Source organism: Eucalyptus grandis, chromosome 5 (assembly GCF_016545825.1).
Source record: "Eucalyptus grandis isolate ANBG69807.140 chromosome 5, ASM1654582v1, whole genome shotgun sequence".
In the NCBI taxonomy this organism is placed as follows: domain Eukaryota; kingdom Viridiplantae; phylum Streptophyta; class Magnoliopsida; order Myrtales; family Myrtaceae; genus Eucalyptus; species Eucalyptus grandis.
This window is the reverse complement of record NC_052616.1, coordinates 33002994-33030051: the sequence shown is the minus strand read 5'-3', so window position 1 is coordinate 33030051 and position 27058 is coordinate 33002994. Positions and strand designations below refer to the sequence as shown.

At 36.8% G+C, this 27058-nt stretch overlaps 2 protein-coding genes across 2 annotated transcripts; both read right to left on the bottom strand.

Annotated features, from left to right (window-relative positions):
- Positions 1-728, bottom strand: LOC120293840 (disease resistance protein RPS2-like). The gene is made up of 2 exons (XM_039313611.1): positions 655-728; positions 1-373 (listed from the first exon to the last, which is right to left on the bottom strand). The coding sequence occupies exons 1-2, from the start codon at positions 726-728 to the stop codon at positions 1-3; spliced, it is 447 nt and encodes a 148-aa protein (XP_039169545.1).
- Positions 729-11853: 11125 nt separating this feature from the next.
- On the bottom strand, positions 11854-26740 carry LOC104444812. Its single transcript, XM_039313199.1, is given in 4 exon segments — positions 11854-12143; positions 14508-15466; positions 15469-15688; positions 26723-26740. Coding segments are annotated over 2 exon segments (1128 nt in total). The 5' UTR covers positions 15659-15688; positions 26723-26740; the 3' UTR covers positions 11854-12143; positions 14508-14528.
- Positions 26741-27058: the final 318 nt, after the last annotated feature.

The following is a 27058-nucleotide window of genomic DNA, read 5'->3' as shown; positions in this document are numbered from 1 at the left end:
TTAGGCACACATCTTTCGCTTCAGCACATTTTCCAATCTCGATGTGAGCAACAACTTGCATATGTTGCTCTCCTCCCCCAAAGGAATTTTGATCACCTTCAAATCAAGTTCGTCCCATGGATCATTCATTATTATGAGAACCTTCTTCATCAAACTGCTTTGTATTTTCCGAAACAGACGATCTCTTCTTCCCTCTTCGCTTGGCTCATCCTTCATATTTGGACCAAAGGCATAAGCAATATCATCTTCGATTTTCTTCAAATCTTGAGTCTGCGATGCTTTCGCTTTGACGATTATGCCAAACAATCTCTTCTCGCTTTTGAGTTTCTTATCGACTTCCTCCAACAAGGTAGTCTTCCCCACGCCAGTAAGCCTGTAGACCCCAATCACTTTAAACTTCTCATCATTAGTGCATCCATTGTTTTTTCTAGGAAGGAAGCTCTTGACTTGATAGTGTCGCCCACATCGAAAGTGCCAATGATGTCCTTTGGCAAAGCACCCTCGTAGGAGACACTCTCAAATCAACCCTCCTGAATGAGTTTTCGGATGGCCTAGACTGTTGTCCTCGTCTCCCTACAGAGTTGATAACATGCCTTTGGGTTGGGAAGCCACCCATGAAAGCAAGTTTTCTTAGCTCTTTTGTCATAATCTAACACATTGCGTGCCTTGTTGGCAACAATCTCCATGTTTTTCATCAATCTCTGGACGTTGGCTTTGATTCGCTTCATGTTGTTTCGAGCTGCATTGATGGAATGCTACACCTTATCCCTTCCGTCCCCTAGCTTCTCAACTTCATCCTTAAGTTGGCGAACGTGGCCGTCAAAGGATATCATGTAGTGGCATTGACGACCAATCGGAGCCACTAGGTACTCTACCACTAATGGGTTTTTTATTGGTTGGATCAAGCCAAGCCAAGCCCATTCGCCCATGTTAGGCCAAATCCAGCCCATAAGGGAAGGGCCCATAAGAGAGAAAGAGTAGTTAGTTTTTAAGTAAAAACAACTGTAATCCCTCTTGTTCTTCATTTGTTGCAAGAACAATGATGCATTTCGTGTGCATGCCTATATTCTCGAAAACAGATAAATAGAAGACGAGACTTGAAAGGCTAATAACAGAATTAGTTAATTATCGGTGGAATAACAGTGATATAATGTCACATATGGTCAATGTTAACCTGGTGATACAAGGAATCATCTAGAATGGTTATCTTATGCTAGATTTTCAGAATGTGCTAGCCTTAATTAACACACTTTTATCTGAATGGCAAGCAGTGTTAGATCGGTTATGGGAGGTCAATGTGATCTCGGATTATAAGAAACTTGTAGTAGCTTTTGTGCGATAATACTATAGAAGTGAGGCAATGAAAGCTTCAACCCTCAGGTTGAGTGTCACTCGGCAAAGAATGAATGCGCCTTAGATGAGCTATAAAGGTTCTCCCAAGATCTTTTAGTGATTGCCCAATGTGTCTTTAAAATTCTTAGAGGAATTTTCTAAGAAATTAGAAGAGTCTTTTCTTATTTATGAGATAAATAAGTATTTTAAAATTTATTTATTTATTATTTTTTCTTAGATTAATTTGAGATATTTTAGGTGTAAATATTTCTTTTCATGTTGTTGTTGATATCTTACTACTAAACATATTGCTTCGTGTAAATGGCATGTTTAATTAATGAAAGTTCAATATTATTTACTGTTGTAAATTATTATTTTAATTTATAATTATTTGTGAGAAGTTCAAGAAAATTTTAGTGACCTTGGTGAACTTATTTTTGCATAAATGATTATATTAATGATAATTTTAAATTAGGATTTTTGGATGATGATTAAAAATAAAGTGACCTTTTGACTCTAAAGCCCTAATTGATCTTATTTATTAATATGATTAGTTTATGTATATAGATGTATAAATATTAGGAATTAATAATTTGTGCAAATATGTTTGAAATGTTCAGATATAATGGCTTTAGCTTTTAAGAACATAATAGCAGAACTAGACAGGGAAAGATATTGAAGAATGAGAATTATAAGATAATTAATATGAATTCAATATGTGCAAGAAAAGTAATAGGCACTAGAAGCTCTTAATCAAGTTATAGGAGAACTTGAGAATGTTGCGCACCACCTTGAGTTGATAGAGGACCGCCTCCGACGGTTAAGCTGAAAATGATATATGTTGTGCTAGTTCTAGCTTATAAGGGGTTTCATGTTCCAAGCACAAGTGCCTCGATTCATTCAAGATGTGGAAAGGCAAGGGATCGAGCCCTTTAAGTAAGAAACCAATAGTCGACCAACATAAGAGAGGAAAACGTCTTTATGTGAAGAGAATGTCAATGGTGAAGTGTTATAATTGTGGCAGAATGGTCACTATGCTGGCGATTGTAACGAGCCAAAGAAAGTAAAAATCCCTTGCATTCTTGAAAGCTTTACTTATGTATTAAGTTATGTATTTTTAACTAAATCTAATTCTTTGTGGAATGTAGATTTGATAATAACAAACCATGTAGAGAAGGATGAAGATGCCTTCATAGAGCTCTGACGAGTTTCAATTGGAACAAAATGGATTTATGTAGGGAACAATTTTAAAGTTGAAGTAAAATGGATTGGCATTTACCGATTAAATATGCATGATGGATACACTTCGTTCTTACATGATGTACCTTATACTTCGGGTTTCGTTGAAATTTAGTATCTATGTTAGTATTGTTTAAATTCGGTTTCAAATTAAACTTACATAATATCGATAGGGATTTGTATTTGGATATAAATTACTACAGTTGTGGTTATTTTTAGATAGTTTATTATGTTGGATGTTGACTATAATAATGTTAATGTTTGTTTTTCCTTCTTCACATTTTCTAATTCATATAATAATGATGTGAATGTGTAGCATGCCAAACTTAGTCATATTGACCAACAACAAATGAATAAACTAGCCAAAAGAGTTTGTTGGGCAATATTAAAAAAGTCAATTTGTGCATATGTGAGCATTGTCTAGTAGGAAAACGACAAGAAAACTATTTGAAAAAGTTATAAGAGTTGATTTTCTTTTGTAATTAATCTATTCTGACATCTATGGTTCAATGAATATAAGAGTAAGGCATGAAGCTATTTATTTTGTCATGTTTATATATGATTATACTAAATCTGGACATGTTTATTTGATTTCTTATAAATCTAAAGCATTAAGTTGTTTCAAGAAATTTATGAGCTTCGTAGAAAATCAATTAAATAAGAAAATAAAAATATTAAAATTCAATCAAAGTCAAGAATATCTATATGATGAATTCAAAAGAATAGAATAATAGTTGTCTATTTTCTATACTCCTCAACAACATAGTATTGCGGAAAAGAAAAACAGAATCTTACTGGAAATGGTTTGGTCTATGATGATGCATGCTAACTAATTTATCACTTTTTGGGGTAATACTTTATATACTTAATTATGTACTTTCCAAATTAGTTACTTCTGCTCCGTATGAGTTATATATATGTAGAAAACCTTACTGAAGTTTTCTTAATCATAGGGTTGTACTACTTATACTCATGATCCCCTCTAACAAGTTTGGGAAATTTGGTCTTAGAGGCAAAATGAGTATTTTCATAAAATACTCAAAACACTCAAAAATGTATGCGTTTATAAGTGAGCAGGAAAGTGTGAGTATAATTGAATTTAAATTACGAGATGTCACATTAATGAATTTCTTAAGAAATGCAAAACAAATAAGGACTATTGCTTATTTGAAATCTGGGATCAAAATAATGAACTTAATAGAGTTCATCCAAGTGGGGGTAATGTGAGAATTGAGGAATTAAATTTGACCCAATATCAATTATAACCATATGATGAGACGATATCATCATTATCTAATCTTAATAAGAGCATAATGGAGAATGATGTGTAAAATGTACACTCTCCCATACGGCGAACAAGTCGTAAGAATATTCCCCATCGACAATTTTGACGTTGAATAGGAAACTTTCATAGTTGTTCCATGAGATGAACATGAGTTAAGGAATGTAAATGATGCTCTAAATTGTCCTAATAGTGAAAAATGGATGTGTGTAATAGAAGAGGAAATTGAGTAAATGAAATCAAACAATGTTTAGAAACTAGTTAATCTTCTAAAAAGATGAAAAACCATCAAGAACAAGTGAATTATCAAAATAGAGTATAAAACTGATGGTTTAATAGAGAGATGTAAGGCTCGCTTTATGGTGAATGGGTATAATTAATAGGAATGAATTAATTATAAGGAAACATTTTCCCCTATAGTGAAATTTACCTCAATTTGTCTTATTCTGACAATAGTAATCAGTATGGATCTTAAACTATATCAAATGGATGTAAAGACTGTTTTTCTCAATGAATAATTGAATATATATATAGAACAACTCATTGGCTTCATTTCAAAAGGTCAAGAGCAAAAGTTATGTCGACTTTTGAGATCAATAGATGGCCTTAAGCAGTTATTGAGATAATGACATATGATTTTATAATGATTAATGATGATCATTGCGTATATATCAAAAGATCCAAAGATCAATTTGTGATCATATTATTATATGTTGATGATATATTGATTGTCAAAAGTAATATAAAATTTGTTAATATTGTTACGAGTTAGTTATGTTCCGATTTTGAGATAAAAGACATGGGTGAGGTTGCATATATTTTTGGAGTTAAAGATTTCAAGAGATCGTTCAAAGAGATCATTATTTCTTTTGCAAAAGACCTATACAAACAAGATTCTTGAACGATTTCACATGCAAGACTACAAATTCATAGATACTTCTATTACAAAGGTAAATGATTGAGCCATAAACTGTGTCCAAAAATTCCATAAGAGAATAAATAAATACAGTATGTTCCTTATGCTAGTACTATTGGAATTTTAATGTACTCTATGATGTATATAAGACCTTATATGTATTTTGCAATTGGAATAGTAAATAGACACCAATCTAATCCAAGTAAAGCACATTGGACAGTTATTGAAAGAATATTGAGATCTTTGAAAGGAACTATTGATTATTCACTGTGTTATCAAAAAAAGGATTTATGGCTTGAAATCTATGGGAAAAGTGCTAAAAAAGTAATAAATATTTTACATTTGTGCCAATTTAATTCTAAACCTTTTTTGGTGCCAAATTTAGTCCTAAATATTTTCACTTAGTGTCAATTTAATCATTTCTAGCTAATTTTGGCTGAATTTTGCTAACTGGGCGTTAGTCGACTGACATGGTACGATCGGTCTGATGTGTACAACTTTTAATAATATTTTAATGTTTTTGAATTTTTTTTTTTTAATTTTTTCCTTCTCCTCCTCCTTCCTCCAATCGGTCGCCGGCCACTAGCGGGGCTCACCTTCATTTGATCTAGCAAGGGTTAGCCTCCTCCCTGCCTCTAGCGAGGTCTTGGCCACAAGGGCAGCCTCGTGTTAGGCTGGTGAGGCTCGCCCTCGCGACTACTAGCAAGGGCTAGAGCCTTGCCAACTGCCACCTCTGGTCGACCATCGAGGTCTAGTCATTGGTTGGAAAAAGGAGGAGGATAAGGAAAAAAGAAAAAGAAAAAGAAAAGAAAAGAAAATGAAATGAAATAAAATAAAAATATTATTAAAAGTTGTTCATGTCAACATCGATTGTGTCACGTCAGCCGACCGACGCCTAGTTAGCAAAATCTTACCAAAATTAGCTGGAAATGATTGAATTGGCACCAAATGAAAATGTTTAGGACTAAATTGGCACAAATACATTAGATTTAGAACTTTTTTTTAATACTTTTGCCTAAAATCTATTCAAATGCTAATTGAGGGGGATTTAGATGAAAGGAAATTTATCTTTGGATTTATTTTCTTTTTAAATAATGGCGCCATATCTTAGAGCAGTAAGAAACAAACATGCATAGTCTTATCCACGATAGAAGTCTTGTTCGTGGCATCATCAATAGCAATAAGAAGGTGTTTGACTTAAGAGATTTTTGGATCATTTAGATATTATTAAGGATATTGCAAACTCATTATTGATTAATTATGATAGTTAAACAATGGTAACATACACCAAGTATCCAAAATATTATGACAAGACCAAATATATAAATACCAAGTATAACTTTGTCAAGGATATGATTGCACAAAAATATGTGAATTTGCCATACATATCTACATATGAAATGATAGTGGATCTTATGATGAAACAATACCTAAAGATGTATTTAGTGGCCATATAAAATCTCTAGAATTATGTAGAGGCTGATGTACTGAATATTATATTTTCCCTAAATATTCATATTTAACGAAGTTGTCTTTTGTTATTAATGTCTATAAGTTTTTGGATTGATGTCTATGCATTCTAATGCTAAGTGCATTATATATTGAGAAAGTATGTCAGACGGATAAGAGATTAGCATATTCACATGGGTAATCATCTTTATTTACTATATGATAAATAGAAATGAGATAATTTTTAAGCTTATTATCTAGATAATAATATAAAACTTAAGCTTAAAATGTAGATGTCGCATTAACATAATGTTAAGATGAGTACATAATATTTATTATTCGAAAGGAAAATAATATGTATATTTTACTTTATCAATTTTTGATATTAGATGTGAGTTTTGATGGATTCTTTGAAAGAGTGAATATATGAACTCAAGTTAAACATTAAATAGAGGTACGGACACCTAGAGTGCCAAAACTTAGCACGGATGAACACTTAAGTGCCACTTCGGCCAAAATCCAGCTAGAGTGGCACTTAAGTGATCAATTTTGCTCTGATTTTGACACTTAAGTGTCACTTTCCAAACTTTTGACACTTAAGTGTTCCTCCGTGCCAAGTTTTGGCACTCGGAGTGAACTTTGTCCACATTAAATATGTTTAAACTATCATTTGTATAGTATTGAAAGTGAAGACATATGCTCTATGGAAAATTAGTTAATACTACAGTACGCATTTCATATTATGTATGCATAAGACAATAAGAGTGGCAAAAAGTTTTATTTCAACTTTTATGCCGTATAAGACTCTTAAGCAAAGTAGTTCCTCAATTAAGTACTCTCATGAGTTATACTTCTTCTCAAGATTTCTATTCAATGTTTGCTATCTTAGAATATTATTAATGATCATAAATTTATTCGACCTCATGGGACAATTTTAGAAAAGTAAGATGAATCGAAACTGAAAGTTTCAAGGAAAAGGGAAAATCTAGTTTGACATATCACATTGTAGTCGTGTATTCAATGGTTGACCAATTATGATTATTTTGGGATAATAATAATTGTGACTAGAATATATCATAATTGAAAAGAGATCGAAAGATATATAAATATAATCGATTGATCTATGGTACTGTATACGTTATTTACTTTAAAATGTGATGCCTATTTTGAGCTACTATATATTTCTAATAGATGTATGACAATGAGTTCTCGAAGTATGCTGGTTGCATAAATTATTTATTGGTATGAATGTTACAGAGAGGATAAAAAAGAATTATGTTCGGCTCACCATGTGCGAATGAAGATGATGGGTTTTTTTTTTATTGATTAGGCCAAGCTAAGCCTATCCATTTATGTTGGGCCAAACTTGGCCCATTAGGGAATGGCTCATAACAGAGAAAGATAGTTATTTTTTAAGTGAAAATAACTGTTATATATTAAAAGAAAAAGGAAAAGGGAAAGTTAATGGTAAAAAATAGAACATACTTTCCCTTTAACAACAGTGAACACTCTTGAAGAACGGAACTCCAAAATTTTGATCAATTCTTTTAAGATTGCAACAAGTACTTAATCCATTACAAATAAGATATGTCTGTTTTTGTGATATGTCTTTTGATCGGTGTTACATGTATCATCGGACCCGTTTCCGTATTTATTCAGTATTCAATCGTTCAAATATCGAATTGTTTTTTAGGAATCCGTTTTCCATCAGCCTCCTTGGTAGCTACCGACACAACAATATTGCTTTTGGTGCAAGAATGCAATAAGCTAAAATGTATATGGGATAAGGAACTCCGCCTCCAAGTTAAATTCTAGTGTCTATATTATGTTAGCATTTTAGATGCGAAAGCCTCACCTCTGTGTTTCCAGCCTCAATAGTGAATGATATAATCCAGCATCGAGAAGGAAGGACTAGAAGAGCTAAGCATCAATATGGAAGCCAGCCATGGAGTGGCTTCCAGGTTTGATAAGAGATGGAGCAGCAACAGGAGATGAAGGAAGCAACAGTGGGAACAGCCATAGCAGCAGTGGAAGCATTAGTTGGAAAGGCGGGCTTCACATGGTCGTGGCTGGAGCTAAGGATGAACCTTCGACGGTTCAGGCCAAAGACCAGAGGATGATCATAGAGAGCCTTATCGGTATAATTGCTTCGCAGAAGGACAGCGTCACGTGTAGCTTCCTTCTCCGGCTTTTATGAATGGCGAACATGTTGAAAGTGGCTCCTGCATTAGCTACTGAGTTAGAGAAACGGGTCGGCATGCAATTCAAACAGGCGACCTTGGCTGATCTCCTTATCCCATTGTACAATAAGAGCGAGACTCTGTATAACGTTGATCTAGTTCAGAGGCTTCTGGAGCATTTTCCTGTCCAGGAACAGATGGAGGGCTTGAGCTCGAGCTGGCAGTCGTCCTTGGAGGAGCACGGCTATGACAGTGCTTAACGAGTTAACAAGCAAAATGCGAAGATGAGAGTGGCTAGACTAGTGGACAATTATCTCATCGAGGTGTCCAGAGACAGAAACCTCTCATTGACAAAGTTTCAAGTCCTTGCCGAGGCATTGCCTGAATCTGCAAGGACTTGATGGACTTTATCGAGCGGTCGACTCGTATTGTAAGGTAAACGACTCTTTGCTCCTGGTCTCTTTAATCACCTCTCAAATTTTATCTGCTCGACATTTGATGCTAGTAGCAGCAAAGCGATTGCGAAGTAGCCTTACAATTGGATTTGTGTGGATGTTGTTGCTTGTGATCTCTTGAGGATATACTCAAACCTAAATTCTTAATTTTCCAACGGCAGTTGCTCTGACATGCTCATCTTCATGTAGGGTATACTGAGGATCTCTGCATAAATTTTGACAGGGGATGTTTTTCTCAATAATGGATTATCTGTTTCTTGGTGTGACACACAACATCAATTCTTGATTCCATACCAACCCGAAGATTTTGCCTGGCAATTATCATTATAATCGTTAATTCGATTGAGGCTCTAATTTTATTTCATCAAGCAATGTCGCAGAGATGCTTTTGGCAATAGCATCAATCACACATCACGACATGTTTTTCTCACCTCAGTCTTGAGCAATTCCAAATTGAGTGAATCGAGTTCGGTCCAACCTTGAGACGCTCATTGCCAATGAATGTATTTCAGCCCATTGAATCTAAGAGAAGGTGCTCCTCTCCAATCATGATGTGAGCTGCGAACTCAGCATTGCTGTCGAAAAAGATAGATCTCCCGGAACAAAGATACGAGTTTTCTTGCCTTTTGGTACGCTCCAATGACACCCTATGAACCAGTTAGGATCTACAGGATAGGACTGGTTTGTTGATATCGCTTCCTAAGACCTCTTGGTATGGACAATCTCTTAGAACGTATTGATCTTACGTTGTCAATCAGCCAGTAGTGTCGAGATTTACTGTGAATCTATAGCACAAAGCTAGTCATACTTTGTTTTTGTATGAATTCGGGCCTTCTCATCATGCGGGAGGAGCCGAGTCGGGAATTAAGATCAGGATTTGTGGGTATCCCAATTCTGATAAATCTCGAGCAAGAATCTTAGGTACTATGACTGGGAGGTAAAATTGTTCATATAAAAGCCTCACGGTGCAAGAGCGAAGTTTGTGAGAAAGAGAACAATGCCCGATGTGTAGGGTTTAATGGATTTTTTAATTTGGGCAAAAAAAGCATACATGTTATAACTTAGTTGAAACCTACTTTAGTGTCAAAAATTTTGAGCAATCATTTGAGTGCCACATGGAAAAATGATACTTTAAGTTCCTCTGACAATGAATTCCAATCCGTCCTTCATGGCTTTCTTATACAATTTTAATTCCTACTTAACTTTGTTGATGAAAAGAGTAAGTCCAATGTGGACAGTGACCTGCCGTCCTTGACAAAGCGACCCCATTGTATTACGCTAATCATTCTCTCTCTCCGCTTCTTCTGTGGCGAATAAAGCGGCGGGCTTCTAGCAGAGAGCCAAAGAAAAAGAGAACTCAGGCGATTCCAAGGGGGAGATCTCTCTCCGCTTTTTCTTTCCCTTTTTATCTTTTACCTATCCCTTTTCTCACTGTTTAGACACTGCTCATTGAGAAAGACTGGACAGAGCAAAAGAAAATGTCGGAATGGGGTTTCGTTTGTCAAGTTCGGACGTCCTTTTCCACTAGTAAATTTCAATTCTGGCGGAACAAAATCACACGAATAAGGTAGTGTTTGTTTTTTTCTTAATTTTTGTTCATGAACAAAATTCTTGTTTTTTTGTTCTGGGAAAAAAAAGAACAGAAATGCATTTGTTTGTGTTTTTGTTTTAAATCTATTTTTGTTTTCAAAAACAAATTTGAAACATAAATAAGAAACAAAAAAAATTTATTTCTTGTTTAGAACAATTTGAAGAAACAAATTTTATCTCTCTTCTTTCTTTTCTTTTTCTTTTTTCTTTGGCTAGTCACTGGCCTCAGCTATGACCGGCGACCGGCCGTTGAGGGCCGATGACCTTGCCGGAGCGTCTCTAGCCCTTGGTGAGGCTTGACCTCGCCTTGGTTGAGCTCGCCCAGATTCGGCAAGTCTCGCTATGGCTGGGTGAGGCCGCCAGCCCTCACGGCCTTCACCGGCCATAGTCGAGGTCGACGATCGACCAAAAGAAAAAAAAAAAAAAAAAAGAAAAGAAAAAAAAAATAAAATAAAAAAATTAAAAGAAATAAAAAAAACATAAATTTATCAAACATGTTTCGATTCTTTTTTTATTTCCGAAACAAAATTTACTAAACGCGTTTCACTTTGGTCAAAAATTGTTTTTCAGAAATGGAATAGATTTTTTCTATTTCTATTCCTCATAATAATTTTTAAACAGAAACACAAACAAACACACCTAATTTTGCCCAAATCCTCGTGTGGGGGTTAGGGTTCGAAGAAGAGGCTGAATTTGAGGCAAACATGAGAGACGACACATTCTTCCGGCTTGTCCTACTCCTGCCCTCCATTGCAAGATTCAACTCTTAATTTTGTCCCAAAATGCTCTAATTAGGGTTTGAAGAACAGGGGAAATAAGGGTTTAATTATCGTGTGTAGGGACATCGTCTAACACATTTAGGCTGAAATTTTGCCACATCGAATTTCAGCATCCCAAATTGACAAATCATACTCAAAAGATGTTTTTAGCCAAAGTAGCTTTGAAGTAATCTATCGAAAACTTTCGGCACCAAGTGAGTGCCATTCTTGTGCTATCCTTTTCCCTTCAATTTTGGAGGACATAAAAACCCTTTGAATAAGTATAAGCGTCTCGGGCCATGGCCAACCTTCACTGGCCTCGAGCATACATTGCCAAGCAGACGACCTTGAAAGTCCGAAAACTGTCCTTAGCGGAATCAAGTTTATGGCTACGCAGTCGCCAATGAACAAGACAAGTGAATGAATCGCACTCATGAAAAGGGGAAAAGAACAAAAACCAAGGAATTATATCAGAATTGAAGACTGGGGCAGCATTTTGAACGCAAAAGGCACGGAATGGAACTCTGCCTTTCTTTCTTTCAATTCAGATCAGGCCTTTTGAATCAGACTTCGCTTTAGAGACCTGCTTTTAGCCGACACCCACATGCCACAAAAAAGCTTTTTTAAAAGTGCTTTCATACATGCATGAACAGATCAAACAATTTCTTTTTCCTTGCTTATTACGCAATAATTGTTACAGCAAAAAAACAAAAACAACGAAAGATTGTTCATGCTGTCCCCAGAAGAATGCCTTCGACACCCCTTTACAAGTTCCCATCTTGTTTCTGTGTGGTTGCTCCAAATTCTTATTTTTAAAGTAATAGAAAGGAATAAATTCTTCATTACACCAGGCGGGGGAGGAGTCAGTCTTCGACCCAGTCTAAATCTTTGGGGGAATTTTCTTGTTTTCCCATCAGAACTTTCATAATCTCGATGTGGTTCCTGAGAAAAAGGAACAGGAGTATGCAATGGGTTACTGGAATGGGAATGAAAGGTTTTGTAAAGAAGATAGGAACCAAGGGACTAAACTGATTGTTTACTACTAGGTCAAATAGTGTCAAATAGAACCAAGAATTCAGTGAAGTGGAAAGCTGCATTTGGCTTAATATAGATCTAGAGTTCAACATGGACACAGACAAAATCAGCCCCTATTGCTACCTACAATGCCCATTTGGCTCATAATTCTCACGCAGAATGAAGAGAGCTCCATATTTTTATTAGTCAAAATGGTTTATTCTAGAAAACCACATTCCAACAAGCATATTTTGGTTATAATGATAAAGCACGGCAATGATACTCAGACCCTGTAAGAATTATTTGAATGATTACAGCAATGACCAGAATGCTACAGACACACAAAATTGATGCCAATTCAAGATATTAGCTATTTGATGCTTCCTCAAATATGAGGCACTTTGACAGTCTACAGAAATTGAATCAAGATCAAAATCCATAATATGAACTCCAACCAGGACAAGTATGCAATCTTTGACCACTAACCTCACAATTTCAAGTCAACATTTTGATAAAAGGTGATGCAGTGAGATGGACTGAAAGTCTGAAATCAAAACCTCATCAAGGCTGGGAACTCTCACTTTCTGTGTTTTTCTGATAATGTTATTCACGGAAAAGAATATAGTTGGACTGCAGCATTCTGCCTCAGCATGACAAAAGCATTTCATGTATCTGGTAGCAAATTTGATAAATTAAAGATAGAATAGTGATCCGTCATAATGGAGAATTACTTAATCACATGTGAACAAAATCATTTCATATTAATTTCTTTTTTTTGTCTGAAGACAGCGACCTGTCAACCTCCTTCTGAGTTGTCACCGTTTTTGGTATTCTTGTGATTAAAGACTATGGTCCCTTTTCTCCTGTGTGTTCATGTGAAAATGACATTTCTCCTGTGTGTCCATGTGAAAATGACATTTTAGGGGAAATTTCCAAGCAAGGAAGTTTCCCATCACTGTGTCCTAGCTCCCTTATAGTTTGCCTAACGCTATTTCAGTCACTAAATACTTAATGTCTTTAAGGATTCCTACCATGGTGTTTGAAAAGACCAAGACTTTTGCGGAGAATTTTGGCCAGTGCAATATACCAGACCAGGACACGGAAATACTCAAATGAAATAGAAATACAGAGAAAAAGGCAGGGGGCTTAATTATTTGTTACTTCCTAAAGAAAAAACAACATGAATCAGATGGAGTACTATTCGAGGAACAAGTAAATGCTATGGACATCAGTGTTTTTGAAGTTCACCACCTTAATAAATGGGAATTTTTAAGTGGGATTACGTGACAAAGAAGGTTAAGGATGGAAGCTAAGCATCGTGAGAGATCAAAAGGTGCCATCTTCTGTTGAATATCTAGAACAATTTTGGTGGCATCTCAAATGTGAAAAATTTCAGAATGACTAAGAATGCTAAATTTGATAATTCTTTTAAAGGCAGCTTGAGGGGGTAATCTCCAATGAAGGGAATGATTTGTAATGCTTTTTATGCTAACTAACAGTTATATCAGTTAATAACCCTCAACTACACAGCAATTTGATGAATTCGTAATTGCTCTTATGTCTATCAAATATGGGAGTACATCTGAATGGAGCAGGACCAAGTCAGGACGTTGGATGGACTAGAGTGGTCATTTCACAGATGATAATCTTTAGAATGTAGAACAAGAAAACAATCTTGTTTAATCCCTTCGACAATGGTCAAGCCATGTGGATGGGACATTGCTGATTTGATTTCCTTTCTCGTAATTGATTCTTCAGAATTATTCAATGGGTGAGCATGACTTGCCACCTTCAATACTTAAGTTTCCTCCTCATAAAGGAATAAAGCGGCTTTTCTAATGCCTCTATACTTCATACTTCTTGTTTTGTCCACATCTAATCTTGATTTTGATGACCCATAAAATATAGATTTAGCAATATGTGGCGGAAATGACAGTGAAACCATATGTTTGGTTTGCCTTCTTATAACAACCGAGACATACTCTTTAGTACAATATTTATGATCTAAGAATGGAGTGTGACTAAAGAAGATGTACTTGTTTGATCACTTTCGGAACAATTCAATAGCACAATAAAGTGATATTGCAGCAAATTGTGGCATGATTATAGCTCAGATCATCTGTACTTAATCAGAGTGCCATAACAATGACTTGGGCAATCACTAACCATATTTGGATGACACAAAGATCAATGGCAGTAAATGCAGATTTAATCAATCCAATGCACTCCGATCGCTATGCAAAGTCGGCCAGTTGATACATTCAAAATGACATAAAAGGAAGAGCAATTTACCTGAGTTTCCATGACTTTTCTTCATTTGGTGACAGGCTTCTGCAACAGGGCAGTCAAATAAACCTCCCCGTTCTTCAACCCGCTTGAGTCCGTCTTATTCGCTGTTGCCCACTTCACCTTCTTATACCCAAGCTTCCCGATCAAGGGCTTGTAGACCTTCTCCATACTCACCCCTTTGCCGAAGAAGTGATCCAACCACAAGTACCCACCACCCCTCAACACCCGATCGATATCGAACAGCATGAACTCAAGCACCGTCTCCGGTATCCACCGGTTCACCGCATGCCCACACCGGACCAGATCCACCACCCCATCGAACACCGGCAGCCGCTGCTGCAGCGGCACATGCAACGGCACCAGCCCCCGAAGCGCAGCCGCCTCATTGTAAGGCGCACCAAGGTTCATAGTGGTCGTCACAACGGTCACATTCTGCATCTTCATGGTGGCAGCGAAAGAGCCAGTGCCGCCACCGATGTCGATCCCGAGCCTAAGGACCGAGCCGGCAGACTTAGCAATCTGAAGCAACTGCGAAACGGGGAGATCCAGCTCAGACCTGTAGGTGGTGAATTTGGAATACTCATGGGAGGTGTCGAACCCCAAGTTGGGGTTGTAGTGGTTGAGGCAAGAGAAGCTCTTGCAGGAGTACTTGGCCCAGATGACGTTGCTGTCCGGGAGGGCAGGAGGGAATGGGTTATGCGGCAACGAGGCGGAGGTAGTCTTCGGCGGGGTGCGGGAGAAGCAGCGGCGGCGGGGGAGGGGGTGGCAGCCGCGGAGGATTAGGGCTTCGGCGAGGTCCGGGTCGTGGGGGCAGAGGGAGAAGGGGGTGTAGTTCATGAAGCGGTGGAGGAGGTCCGGGTAGCCGTGGCAGGCGGAGGCAATGGGGGAGAGCTGGGAGTGGAGAAGCAGATCGGAGGGGATGGTGGGGGCGGGGTTGGCGGAGGCGGAGGAGGGCGGGGAGGGGGCTGGAGGCGGGTGAGGTGGTTGATGGTGGAGCGGATGGTGCGGAGCTGGTTGAGGAGGTGGTCGGGGACGGGCTGCGGGGTGGGGGCCCTGGGGGACTGCACGTTTTTGGATAGGTGGTAGAGGGAGAGGATGTTGGTGGCCACCATGGCCATCAGCAGCACCAGGTTCAGCCCCATGGTGAATCCCATCTTTCAGTTGATTCTCTCTCTCTCTCTCTCCTGTTCTTGATCTTGGTTCTGGGTCTTGATCTTGATCTTGATTCTGGGTCTTGTTCTTGATCTTGATTCTGGGTCTTGTTCTTGTTCTTGATCTTGATCTTGATTCTGGGTCGTTTTCCTTTGGCTTTGGACCCTTTTGCTTTGAGTAGCTTTCCAATCCTTTTCTTTTCTAAGCTCACTTCTTCACTTCACTTCTTCACTTCGCCGGGTTGACTAGGGAGGGAGAGCGATGGGTGAGGGGCCTTCAGTTATCTGCTCCTGATTGGGAAAGAAATTAAGACAAGGGAGGGTTTTTTTTGGGTGTGGCTTTGATTGATCCACGATAAGCGTGATCACCATCCGGGGCGTTCCTGGCCGTTGGATCGTGGGACGTGTGGGGTCGGTTTTGTTTGGGGGGATCCAATGTGAAGATGGACTGTTTGGTTTGGTCTTAAGCGGCCTTTGTTATTCTTTTCCCGAATTTTTGTCTTTTTATTTCCCCTTTTTTTTCCTGGTTGTCTTGTCGGTGTTGAGGGAGGGTATTAAATAAGTTGCGTAAAATAGGGAATTGAGGAGGGGAGAGGCACGTGAAACTGGGAGACTACTCATGGCGGTTTTTCCCTCCCCTATGTGCTATTAATTAATAGGGAAAACTTTCAAAATCGGTAACCGCTGTCAAACTTAGGAAAAATTTCAAATAAAGAAATGGAAGAAGTTAAGTCATTTTCTAACAAAAAAAGACTTAAAATAATCTTATTTTAAATAAGAATCCAAAGTAGTCAACTTAGTCTCTATTAAAAGCCCTAATTGGTATATGTCTCTCACATTTTATTTTTTAAGTAATGATCAGGGTATTTTCGTTCAGCAACTTTTCTTTTTCATTTGTTCTTTTCTTGGTTCATTTCTTCTTTGTTCTTGCTTTTCTTGCACACCCGTGCCAAGCTGCTCCCCCGTCTTGCTTGACGAAATCGCCATTAAGCCTTTATACCTGCATTGCAAACGAATGCCATTGCATCCTACGTTGGCCCGATGACGCCGGTGACTGTTTTTCTCTTCACATTCATGGCTATGGCCGTCAAATCTGCGAGCCCTCAGCCATGTGCAATGAGTCAAAAAATGTAGTGGAAAAATCTCGAATGGCATCCGATTCGACAAATTGCAACTCCAATCTGGGCATTAGTAATTCTACGAGCCTGGGAAATTATGTTGGATTCTATTATATAACACCTACTCCAGTCAAATGCAGAGCATGAATTTGGGATTTAGCTTGTGCAATTTTGTGGGAGTCCAATCCAAGAAACTGACTCATTAGTATACTTTGTTATATGTATGCTTCTTTTTTATTGTTGTGTTTTTGAGAGCTTAATATGAAAAACAGAAAAATTAAAGAAGCTAAAAGGATAATATTCATGCATAAAATGAAAAGGGCAAAAACTATAAGCGATGGAACAGGTGTCTAAGTTTCCATGAAATCATGGCATGGAGTGCTTGATGTTTTTTTTTTTTTTTTCATTTTTTTTTTCTAGAACAACTTGCTTAACTTTAAATTATTTAGCGAATACAAGTCTAAAGTTTCCGAGTTGTTTTTTTTTTTTTTTTTTTTTTTTTGGGGGGGGGGTTTTGGTACTTGACCTAATTAACCCAATTAGTAGATAATTTGTCTGATAAGCTTTAGCCATCCAATTCGCGATTTTGTGGTGTCCCTTCTGCTAGGCTAGAGTAAGGCCCAAAATGCTTTTCAATATTACCTAGGCTGGTTGAACAAGTTTTTGCACTTCCCATTGTGATTGAACATTACCGAAAGCTCCTTCCACAAGAACTTTGCAATTAGACTTCACGTTAAGTTTTAGTTCAGATCAGGGAGAGAGGAAATCTAAGACCTCGACTAGCGCCGTTATTGTTGCCTATCTCACTGAGCTTACTTCCACCAATTTTGGGAATCCATTTACCAATTTTCCAAATGAGTTTCGGTAAACACACACTATGGAACTTCAACGAATTGACTACAAATGAGGCATCGATGTTGATCTTTAGTGTCCTCGGTTCAGGACATTTCCAATTATGAGGTAAGTCTTTGAAAATTATAGGCGGTGCAAAATGTGTCTAAGTTTCCATGAAATCATGGTATGGAGTGCTTGATTTTTTTTTTTCTAGAACAACTTGCTTTCATTCACTTAAAATTATTTAGTGGATACAAGTCTAAAGTTTTCCAAGTTTTTTATGGGGGCCCTTGTGCCCGGGGGGTGGTGGGGTGGGGAGCGGCTTGGTACTTGACCCAATTAGAAGGCAATTTGTCCAATGAGCTTTAGCCATCCAATTCACAACTTTGTGGTGTCCCTTTTGCAGTAGCTAAAAGCTTTTCAATATTATCTAGGCTAGTTGAACAAATGTTTGTACTTCCCATTGTAATTGAACATTGTCGAAAGCTCCTTCCACAATAACTTTGCAATTAGACTCCATGTTCAGTTTTAGTTCAGATCAAGGAGAGAAAATCTAAGGCTTTGACTCGCGTTGTTACTTCCGCTTGTTCCGCCGAGCTTACATCTACCAATTTTATAAATCCATTTACCAATTTTCCAAATGATTTTCAGTATACACACACTATAGCACTTCTCAACAAATTGACTACAAATAAGGCATCGATGTTGATCTTTAGTATCCTCGGTTCAAGACGTTTCCAATTATGAGGTAAGTCTTTGAATTGCACCTCTTTCTTCCTCATTGTCCTTGCCCATGCCACAATATTCTCATTCATGGCCATGGCTATGCTAACGAAATGCTTCAGATCTGGGGTTTGCCTTTTGAAGATGGAATGATTGTGAGATTTCCATATGAACCATAAGATTGCTTAAATAAGTTTGAACACCGATAAAGTTCTAGGATCCTCTTTCATTCCAACCAACCATTCGTCAATGTGAGCTAACCCCATTCTATTGATATTGATATTCAAGGTCACTTCTCTCCAAACCAAGGTTGTTCATAGACATAGTAGCAAAACATGCTCAATTGTTTCAACTTCTTGCTTGCATAATGCCCAGATGGGTTCAAGTACTACCTTCCTCTTATAGACACTATCCATTGGAGGCAAGGTATTTGATAGGCACTCCACAAGAAAAACTTGATTTTAGGAATAGTTTTGGTTTACCAAAAATAGGTCCATAGTTCTAGGTTTGGCTTCTAGGAGGATAATACTACTTCTATGTGGGTTGTGATTGTTAATTCTCTATTCTTCTTCTTCTTCTTTTTTTTATTAGTTCTTTGCTGTTGAAGTGTCCAATTTAAATAGTGTAGATTCCTGACTTGTTGTTTACCCACGCAAGTCTATCTTCTATAATACGTAGGCCTATAGGAATTGCCAGTATTTCTTTTGCTTTCTAGTCACTTGAACAAAGTGTTCGAAAGGGGTTCATTCCACTTTGCCTCCTCTCTTGATCAAAGCAACCACTTTCAGTGGTTCTTCTCTCATCACCGAGCCACCTATAGCTATATTTTTCAACCACTTGACCTCTCTACTAATGATTTTCTTGCCATTAATATGAGAAGCAATCACATCTCTTCCTATGACAAGACTTTGTCAACCCCATGAAGGATGAGACCCTTTTTTAGCTCGCCAAAAATTACATCAAGGGAAGTAAAATCCCTTCGTAACTTGGCTCCAATGCAACTCAGGATGCTACCATATCCTCTGGGCTTATTTCCCTAACATGACTTTGTTGATTGCCAATAAATCTATGAACCCAAGTTTGCCTTTGTCTTTTCTAAACTTTAAAATTTTCCATTTCTCAAATGTAAACAAGCTGACTTGATGTTATTTCTCCACCAGAATATGGCTACTTTCTTCTCAATGGCTTTACAAATTGACAGATTTTAAAAGTTGACTTAGCGTATTGAGGAAACGCCTATACCACCACCTTATCAATTCTTCCTTCCTTGCTTTTGACATTAGGCTTTCTTTCCAACTTTTTAATTTCATGTTGACTCCCGCAAGAAGCCAAGTAAACATCTCTTTCTTCAATGCTCCCAAATCTAACAGATTCCAAGGTATTTCCTAGTTTTTGATATATCAATCACTCTATCAGTCACTCTCATTCTGAGGACACGTTCCTTCTCAAACTTTGTGGGCAACCTTTACTGAAATACATCACTATTTATTTAAATTTATAGCTTTGCCAAATCTGTAATAGTATTGATGAAGTACTACGGCCACATTTTGACATTCACTAATATTCTCATCCAAGAAAAAAATTGAATAATTGGCAAATAAAAGATGTGGTAATATGGACAATTGCCATTCAACTTAATTCCTTGAATATTACCTACTAAGATTGCTTGGTTCATCAAAGTGAGAGAGCACATTAGCTACTAAAATAAAATAAAATAAAATAAAAAGAAAAAGCTAGGAAGATAGCGGGTCACCTTGATGAATACCTCTTGTTGGCTTGAAATACAACAAGGGTTCACCATTGAATTTCACATTGAAAGACACTGTTGTTACACATTACATAATCCACTTAACCCATTTTTCATGGAAACCCATCTTGGTCATACATTCCTTAGAGAAAATCCTACTCTATTTAGTCATAAGCTTTATACATGTCTAACTCACAAACAACTTGGAATTTTCTTTTTATCTATCTGATCCTCAATTCATGAAGAACCTCCTACACAATTAGGATATTATCTTGAATTTGTCTTCCATTAACAAATGCGCTTTGTTCTATTACAACTAGATTGGTTAGCCATGGTTTCAATCAATTTGTCATTACTTTGGAGATAATCTTTTAAATGAAATTATACAACCTAATAGGAAGGAACTATTCAAGCTTTTCTGGATTGGAGATCTTTGGGATAAAGTTGATATTTGTTCTATTCGTATCAAGGTTTAAATATCAATTTTCAAAAATTGTTGTACCTCTTTTTGTATACATCCAACTATATGTCTTGTTAGTGGTAATAGTAGAATAATCCATTTCAATCCATTTAAACCAGGGGCCTTTATGGGTCCTTATTGAAAGGCAGAACTGAGACTTCACAGGTTCTATCAATTTATAATTCATGTTTTCATTGACTAGGCACGGGAATTGATTGAATACGGGTTGAAAATTTCTTGGCCCCCTATCTGGTAAAAATTGGAGAAATAATCCTTCGTCATCACTTTTAACTATTCCTTGACTCTCCCATTCCCCTTCTAAATCATTTAGCATGAAGATCCGATTTCAATTTCTACTTTGTATAGTTGTTGCATGGAACAACTTTATATTTCAATCACCCCCATTTTAGCCATTTAATTCTAGATTGCATGCTTCAGTACATCTACTCTCGTCTCCACATAAATTCGATTTAATTGTTGAAATTCTAGATTTTTTCCTTATCACTTCAAACTTTAGGATTATTCATTAAGATTTGGAGTTCATCTTTTAGCTTGGATATTATTATGTGTTTTAGAGAATCTATTCTTACTCCATTTAGCTAGCCTCCTTAACATTTATTGTAATTTTTCCAATACGTTTATCCACCGAGATTCAAGGGAGTTCCAAGTTCTATTCACTATATGAGCACACTCTTCATTCTCAGACCAAATGCTTCATATTTGAATTCATTTTTCCAACACACAATCCTAAGGAGTAATGATAAGAGTAAAGGGCCATGATAAGATCCTATGGCTGGCAATGTAAAACCTTTTGACATCTAGGAAGGCTACCCTCCATTTCATTGTACAAAGGACTCTATCCAGTCTTTCCTTAACATATGCATCTCCTCCCCTTTTATTTACCCAAGTATAAGTACAACCTTTACTTTTCATATCCATTAAGGAACAAGCATTCAAGAAGTCTCTAAAGGTTGTGAGTCTATATAATTCTGTCATCTTCCTACCCACTTTCTCCTAATAATAAAGAATTTCATAGAAGTTTCCATACAAATCTAGCACAAATGATTTGTTAAGCTTTTCCTATATATTTCGTCCCACAATAATACTTTCTCTAAACTCCTTAAGGGCATGTAGAAAGGCGATTCTCATCCGCTGCATGCTCTCTTGTTTTTCACACTGGACATTAATGAAAGATTTGGAATGCAACTCAATAGATAAAACCACTATTTCATCATATAAATAGCCAAGCCTCCCGTTATACCCACTAGATTTACCACAAAACTACTCTGAAATTTTAGTTGCCTCTTTAACCAATGTACCACTTGTTCTTAGTTCTTTGTTTCCATTAAGAACACAATACTAGGCCTCTCTTGGGTCACAAGGACCCTCAAAACTTGAATTACTAGGGGTGTGGCCAACCGTTGATGATTCCAATTCATTTACCGCATAAGTAAACCAAAGCCCACTTGGATGACCCCTCCACTACTTAATAGGAGTCTCCCATAAGCTAGGTTTCACCATTTTCACCCTCCATGCATGTTGTTGTTGTTGTTGTTATTATTATTATTATTATTATTATTATTATTATTATTATTATTATTATTATTATTATTATTATTATTATTATTATTATTATTATTATTATTATTATTATAGGAGCAAAGAACATGGGAATAACACCAAAGCTCACCTCAAAGAAGCAAGTTGCCAAAAACAAAGCATTTGAGTCCGAGGCCAAAAAATGAATCCAACATTCTATCTTCTGTCAGCAGTAGCAGTGTAAAGGAGGGTAATGGTTGTAGGGTCGAGAAGAAGGGAGGGCGATGATGTGTGGGGAAAGAAGACCTTAGTGATTGAAAACTACAAACCATAGGAATCCAGCATCAACAAGCATCAATCCAAGGGCAAAGCAACATTGCAAGGAGTAGGTCAGGGCTGCATCATTGAAATCAATGGGGATGGGGTGGAAACGGTAGAAAAAAAATAGTATTTTTGGAGATTGGGTTCATCGAAAAGGGTTTTGATGTGTCATTGATATATATATATATATCTCCTTGGAATTTTGATATAGACAAAACTATGGCAAGTATTTCTTTTTTGATTGTCGAATAATTTTGTTGAGTGGAATTCCAATGTTTTGATATAAACTGAACAACAAACTAACTTACTTTGGAACCAGGGAATACAAGGTAAGGGAGCTTAGAGATGGAAGGGATGAGGGTGGAGAAGGAAGAGATGATGGTTTACAAGTGAGAGAGAGAGAGAGAGAGAGAGAGAGAGAGAGAGGAAGAAGAGAGAAATCTAGAAAAATTTTGGGTCCCCTTCTTCTATGTCGAGAGGGTGTATTTATAGGGGAATCTACAGTGAAAGTGCTACAGTGCTGAACAGTATAAAGTTAATAGTACCGAGTGAATAGTGAACAGTGTATGTCTATTACGCTACGATGTATAGTCTTTACGCCGCTTGTAACAGTGTCTACATGTGATGTCTTAAATTTAATCTCTGTCTAGGTTGATCCCATAGCAGCCGTCTTCATTGGTGTTTCCACTGTGATGTGACTGTGAGGATCCATCTAATCGAGAGCCATTCGTTGGCATCCTTCTTGTTTCTATAGAGTGGTCCAGGCTGTAAGTCCCTGAGTGGCTGTTAGATCGTTGGTTTAGCTCTGTAATGGTTCTGAAGAAGGAATAGTTTCGATCTTAAGTATGAGCTTACATAGAAGATCTACATCTTCCTCTAGTTCTCTATCACAAATGGACTCAGATCCAAGTCCTATACATAGAGAAGAAGTAAGGATAGAAGATTTCAACAAATCTATAAAGAATTGGGAAATTCCTGTATTTGATGGGATTGTGGTTATCATGTTTTTCTGGCTATTTAGCCATGTTTTAACCGCAGCTTCAGATCCTTGTTCATGGTATTTGAATCCATCCCACCATTTTATTTTGTATTTTCGGACAAGAACTGGTACCCCAGGTTTTGTGGATGTATTGTATTCAAATTCCCATGCTGTTACCCAAGAGATTCTGAATATTATAAAGAAATGCATAAGGCATGGGAACCTTATATCATGTGGTGTTGGTACAAAGTATTCACTAAAAACTTTATAACCTTGTTTGACTGTGGGGTGTAGTATTATGTCCAAAGGACCAAAGAGATCTCACCAAGAGTCAAACCAATTTGGTAAGCTTTGTCTTGGGAAGTTATCTTTGAAAAATAACAACCAGGTGTGTTGGAAATTTGTATTTTGTCTGAAGAAAACGTTCCACCAAGCTTGTTGGTAGTCCCAATAGATATATGAGGAAGAATATAGTAGGCTTTGGGTAAGTCCGGTTTGGAATTTTTGGGTGTATGAGGTGAGGCTCCCCAGTATGAGAGGTGTATGACTTTACTGATGGATATAGTGGAGTATATAATGTTTTATGTATTGTTTTTGTCAGCAATGGGTAAATCTTGCTAATTCCGTCTCCACTAGAATTTGCTCATAATAAATAAGGATTTTATTTGTATTTGTGGTTTGAATAACCAATTTTTTGGAAAGATGTTTTTTGCAAATTTGATTGGATCTTCATCGAAGAATCCATCTTCTATAGTCAATATTTTTTGAAATGATGTTTTGGGGAAAAATTTTGATTTTTGAGATTGAGGGGTTGCCTGTGGCCTAATAACCACCTCATTCAAAATTCTTTTATATTCTGCTGGTTTTTGTGTAACCAGCGGGGAATGATTGTTGCTTACCTCAATGGCATTGGATGGCTCTTTCTTTGTCTTGTTTTGTATAGACTGTGTAAGTAATAAAATGGTTTCTTTTGGTATCATTTCGGCTAGCTGATTAAAGGCTAACATGGGATCAGGTGATATGTGTTATATTTTCAAAGGTGTTTGGTGTAGGAATGTCTGGTTGTTTTCTGCCATTTCAAGTCATGTCGATTTTATGTCAGAAATCTTTTGCTTCATTTCTAACTGTGTTGCTTTCAAGGCTTGGATTTCTAATTTTTGTTGTTTTATTTCGTTTTTGAGGTCATTTATATTAATGGGTTTGGACTAAGGTTTCTTGTTCCTATTCAAAATGTCTTTTAAATTGTAGGAAGTATTGGGTTTGGAGGTAATATTCAGGGAAGAGTGTAGTCTATCTAATCCACCATACAGAATCCTACCCAACTCCCCACATCACAAGTGGACACTTTCAAAAAACCCATTTTTAAAGCTTTTGAATTTCCAAAAAATCTTAGCCCGGAGTTTGCCAAAGCCATAGAACAAAAGAAAAAACTCCTAGGGAAATCAAAGCTAGAGCCTACTCCTATTATAGACACCCCTAAATTCCAGAATCTTATCATTAGAGACACTCTTGACCAACCCACTATTAGTACATTAACCAAACAATCTAGTGACTTTAATAATGAATCGGTCGCTGAGATTAATAGACTCAATTGGAAACAACCTCAGAAGCTTTATTATAGTAGAGCTACTCCACCTGACATTGCCCAAGAAGAATCATCACATAAAATACAGAATAAATACTCTCTTGATACCATTTATGAATGAAATATAGATGGTGTTGCCGAAAGCAATATCATGAATATTCTTAACAACATGGTAATGCTTGCCAATGCCTACAAAACTCAGCAAGATGTTTCTGATCATGCTGTTGCTAATCTTTTAGTGGCCAGATTTACTGGACAACTAAAAGGTTGGTGGAATAATTATTTGACTGATGAACAGAGAATACAAATTTTAACCGCTTATAAAATTGATAATTTTGGCCAACGCATGGATGATGATCAAGGACATCTCATCCAAGATGCGGTGAATACTCTTATCTATTTCATTTCACAACATTTCGTAGGAGACCCTTCACATATTAGAGATAGGAATCAAGATCTCTTATCCAATATGCGCTGTAAATCTTTAGGAAGGTTTAGAGAATACAAAGAACTCTTCCTTCAAAGGGTTCTTATCAAACTTGATTGCAATCAACCCTTTTGGAAAGAAAAATTCTTAGCTGGTTTACCCAAAATTATAGGTGATCAAGTTAGAGATAAAATTAGAGAAGAATACAATGGCCAAATACCTCATGATCTAGAAAATGTATAATAAATATTATGATAAAAATCAATAATGAGTTTATTATTGAAACAACAGAACTCTTGATACAGGAGCTGATCTCAATTGTATCAAAGAAGGTCTTGTTCCAACAATATACTTTAATAAAACTTCCGAATCTTTGAAATCAGCCTCAGGAGATAAGCTTAATATCTAATACAAATTACTAGAAGCCTTAATAATAAAAGATCAAATGTCTTACAAAACATCTTTTCTATGAGGCAACAGGTAATTCTTGGAACACCTTTCATAAAATTAATCCAACATTTTACTGTTACTAACGAAGGTATCGAAACCTATGCTTTAAACAGAAAAATCACCTTCAACTTCATAATAAAACCACGAAGAGAAGCCTAAATATTTTACAAGAACATTCTATTTCAGAAATAAATTGCCTTATAAAAGACAAAGAAAATCAGCTTGAATTTTTAAAAGAAGATTTAGAATTCAAAAGAATAGAATAAAATCTTATAAAACCAAACATCATAGAAAAGATAGCTTCCCTTCAAAAACACATAGAAAAGACTATATGCTCTACTCTACCCAATGCCTTTTGGGAAAGAAAGAAGCATATCGTTGGTTTACCCTATGAACATGACTTTTCTTAAAACAAAATACCTACCAAAGCTCACCCAACACAAATGAATCAAGAAGTTTTGAAATTCTGTCAAGCAGAAATACAAGATCTCTTAGATAAAAAAACTCATAAGAAAAAGCCAGAGTGTCTCTATGCATACTAGGAGGAGGAGTGTTTCTATGAGTACTTGGAGTGATAGTGATTATAGGAGGAAGGTTGAAACATCAATGAAGACGACTGCTATGGGATCAACCTAGACATAGATTAAATTCAAGACATCACATGCAGACACTGTTACAAGCGGCGCAAAGGATATACATCGTAGCGTAATAGACATACACTGTTCACTATTTACTATTCACTTTACACTGTTCAGCAATGTAGCACTTTCACTGTAGATCCCCCTATAAATATACCCTCTCGACATAGAAGAAGGGGACCCGAAATTTTTCTAGATTTCTCTCTTCTTCCTCTCTCTCTCTCTCTCTCTCTCTCTCTCTCTCTCTCTCTCTCTCTCTCTCTCACTTATATATATATCAATGACACATCAAAACCCTTTTCGATGAACCTAATCTCCAAAAATACCATTTTTTTTTGGTAGAATTCAAACGTAACATATTCCAAAAGAGATTCATGGAGGGGGATTGGGGGTTTTGGTAGAGTTTTGGTTAGGATTTAAGATGGAAGAGAAGCCAAAGCTACACAAACAGTCTAGGTTTTGGCTTATGCTTGATGTTGTTTAATGCGAGAGAAATATAGGCAGTTAGGTGCATGTAGATGTAATCGGGGGAGAATGGCAGCCTAGATTAGTTAAGAGTCTAAGCTCTTGTTTATGGTCCTC

Bases quoted from the DNA above. Each gene is read 5' to 3' on its own strand.
- LOC120293840 (XM_039313611.1), bottom strand. From the start codon at position 728: ATGAAGCGAATCAAAGCCAACGTCCAGAGATTGATGAAAAACATGGAG. The intron at 374-654 runs GTTAGATTATGA...TGGGGTCTACAG, and splicing joins GCCAACAAGGCACGCAATGT to GCTTACTGGCGTGGGGAAGA.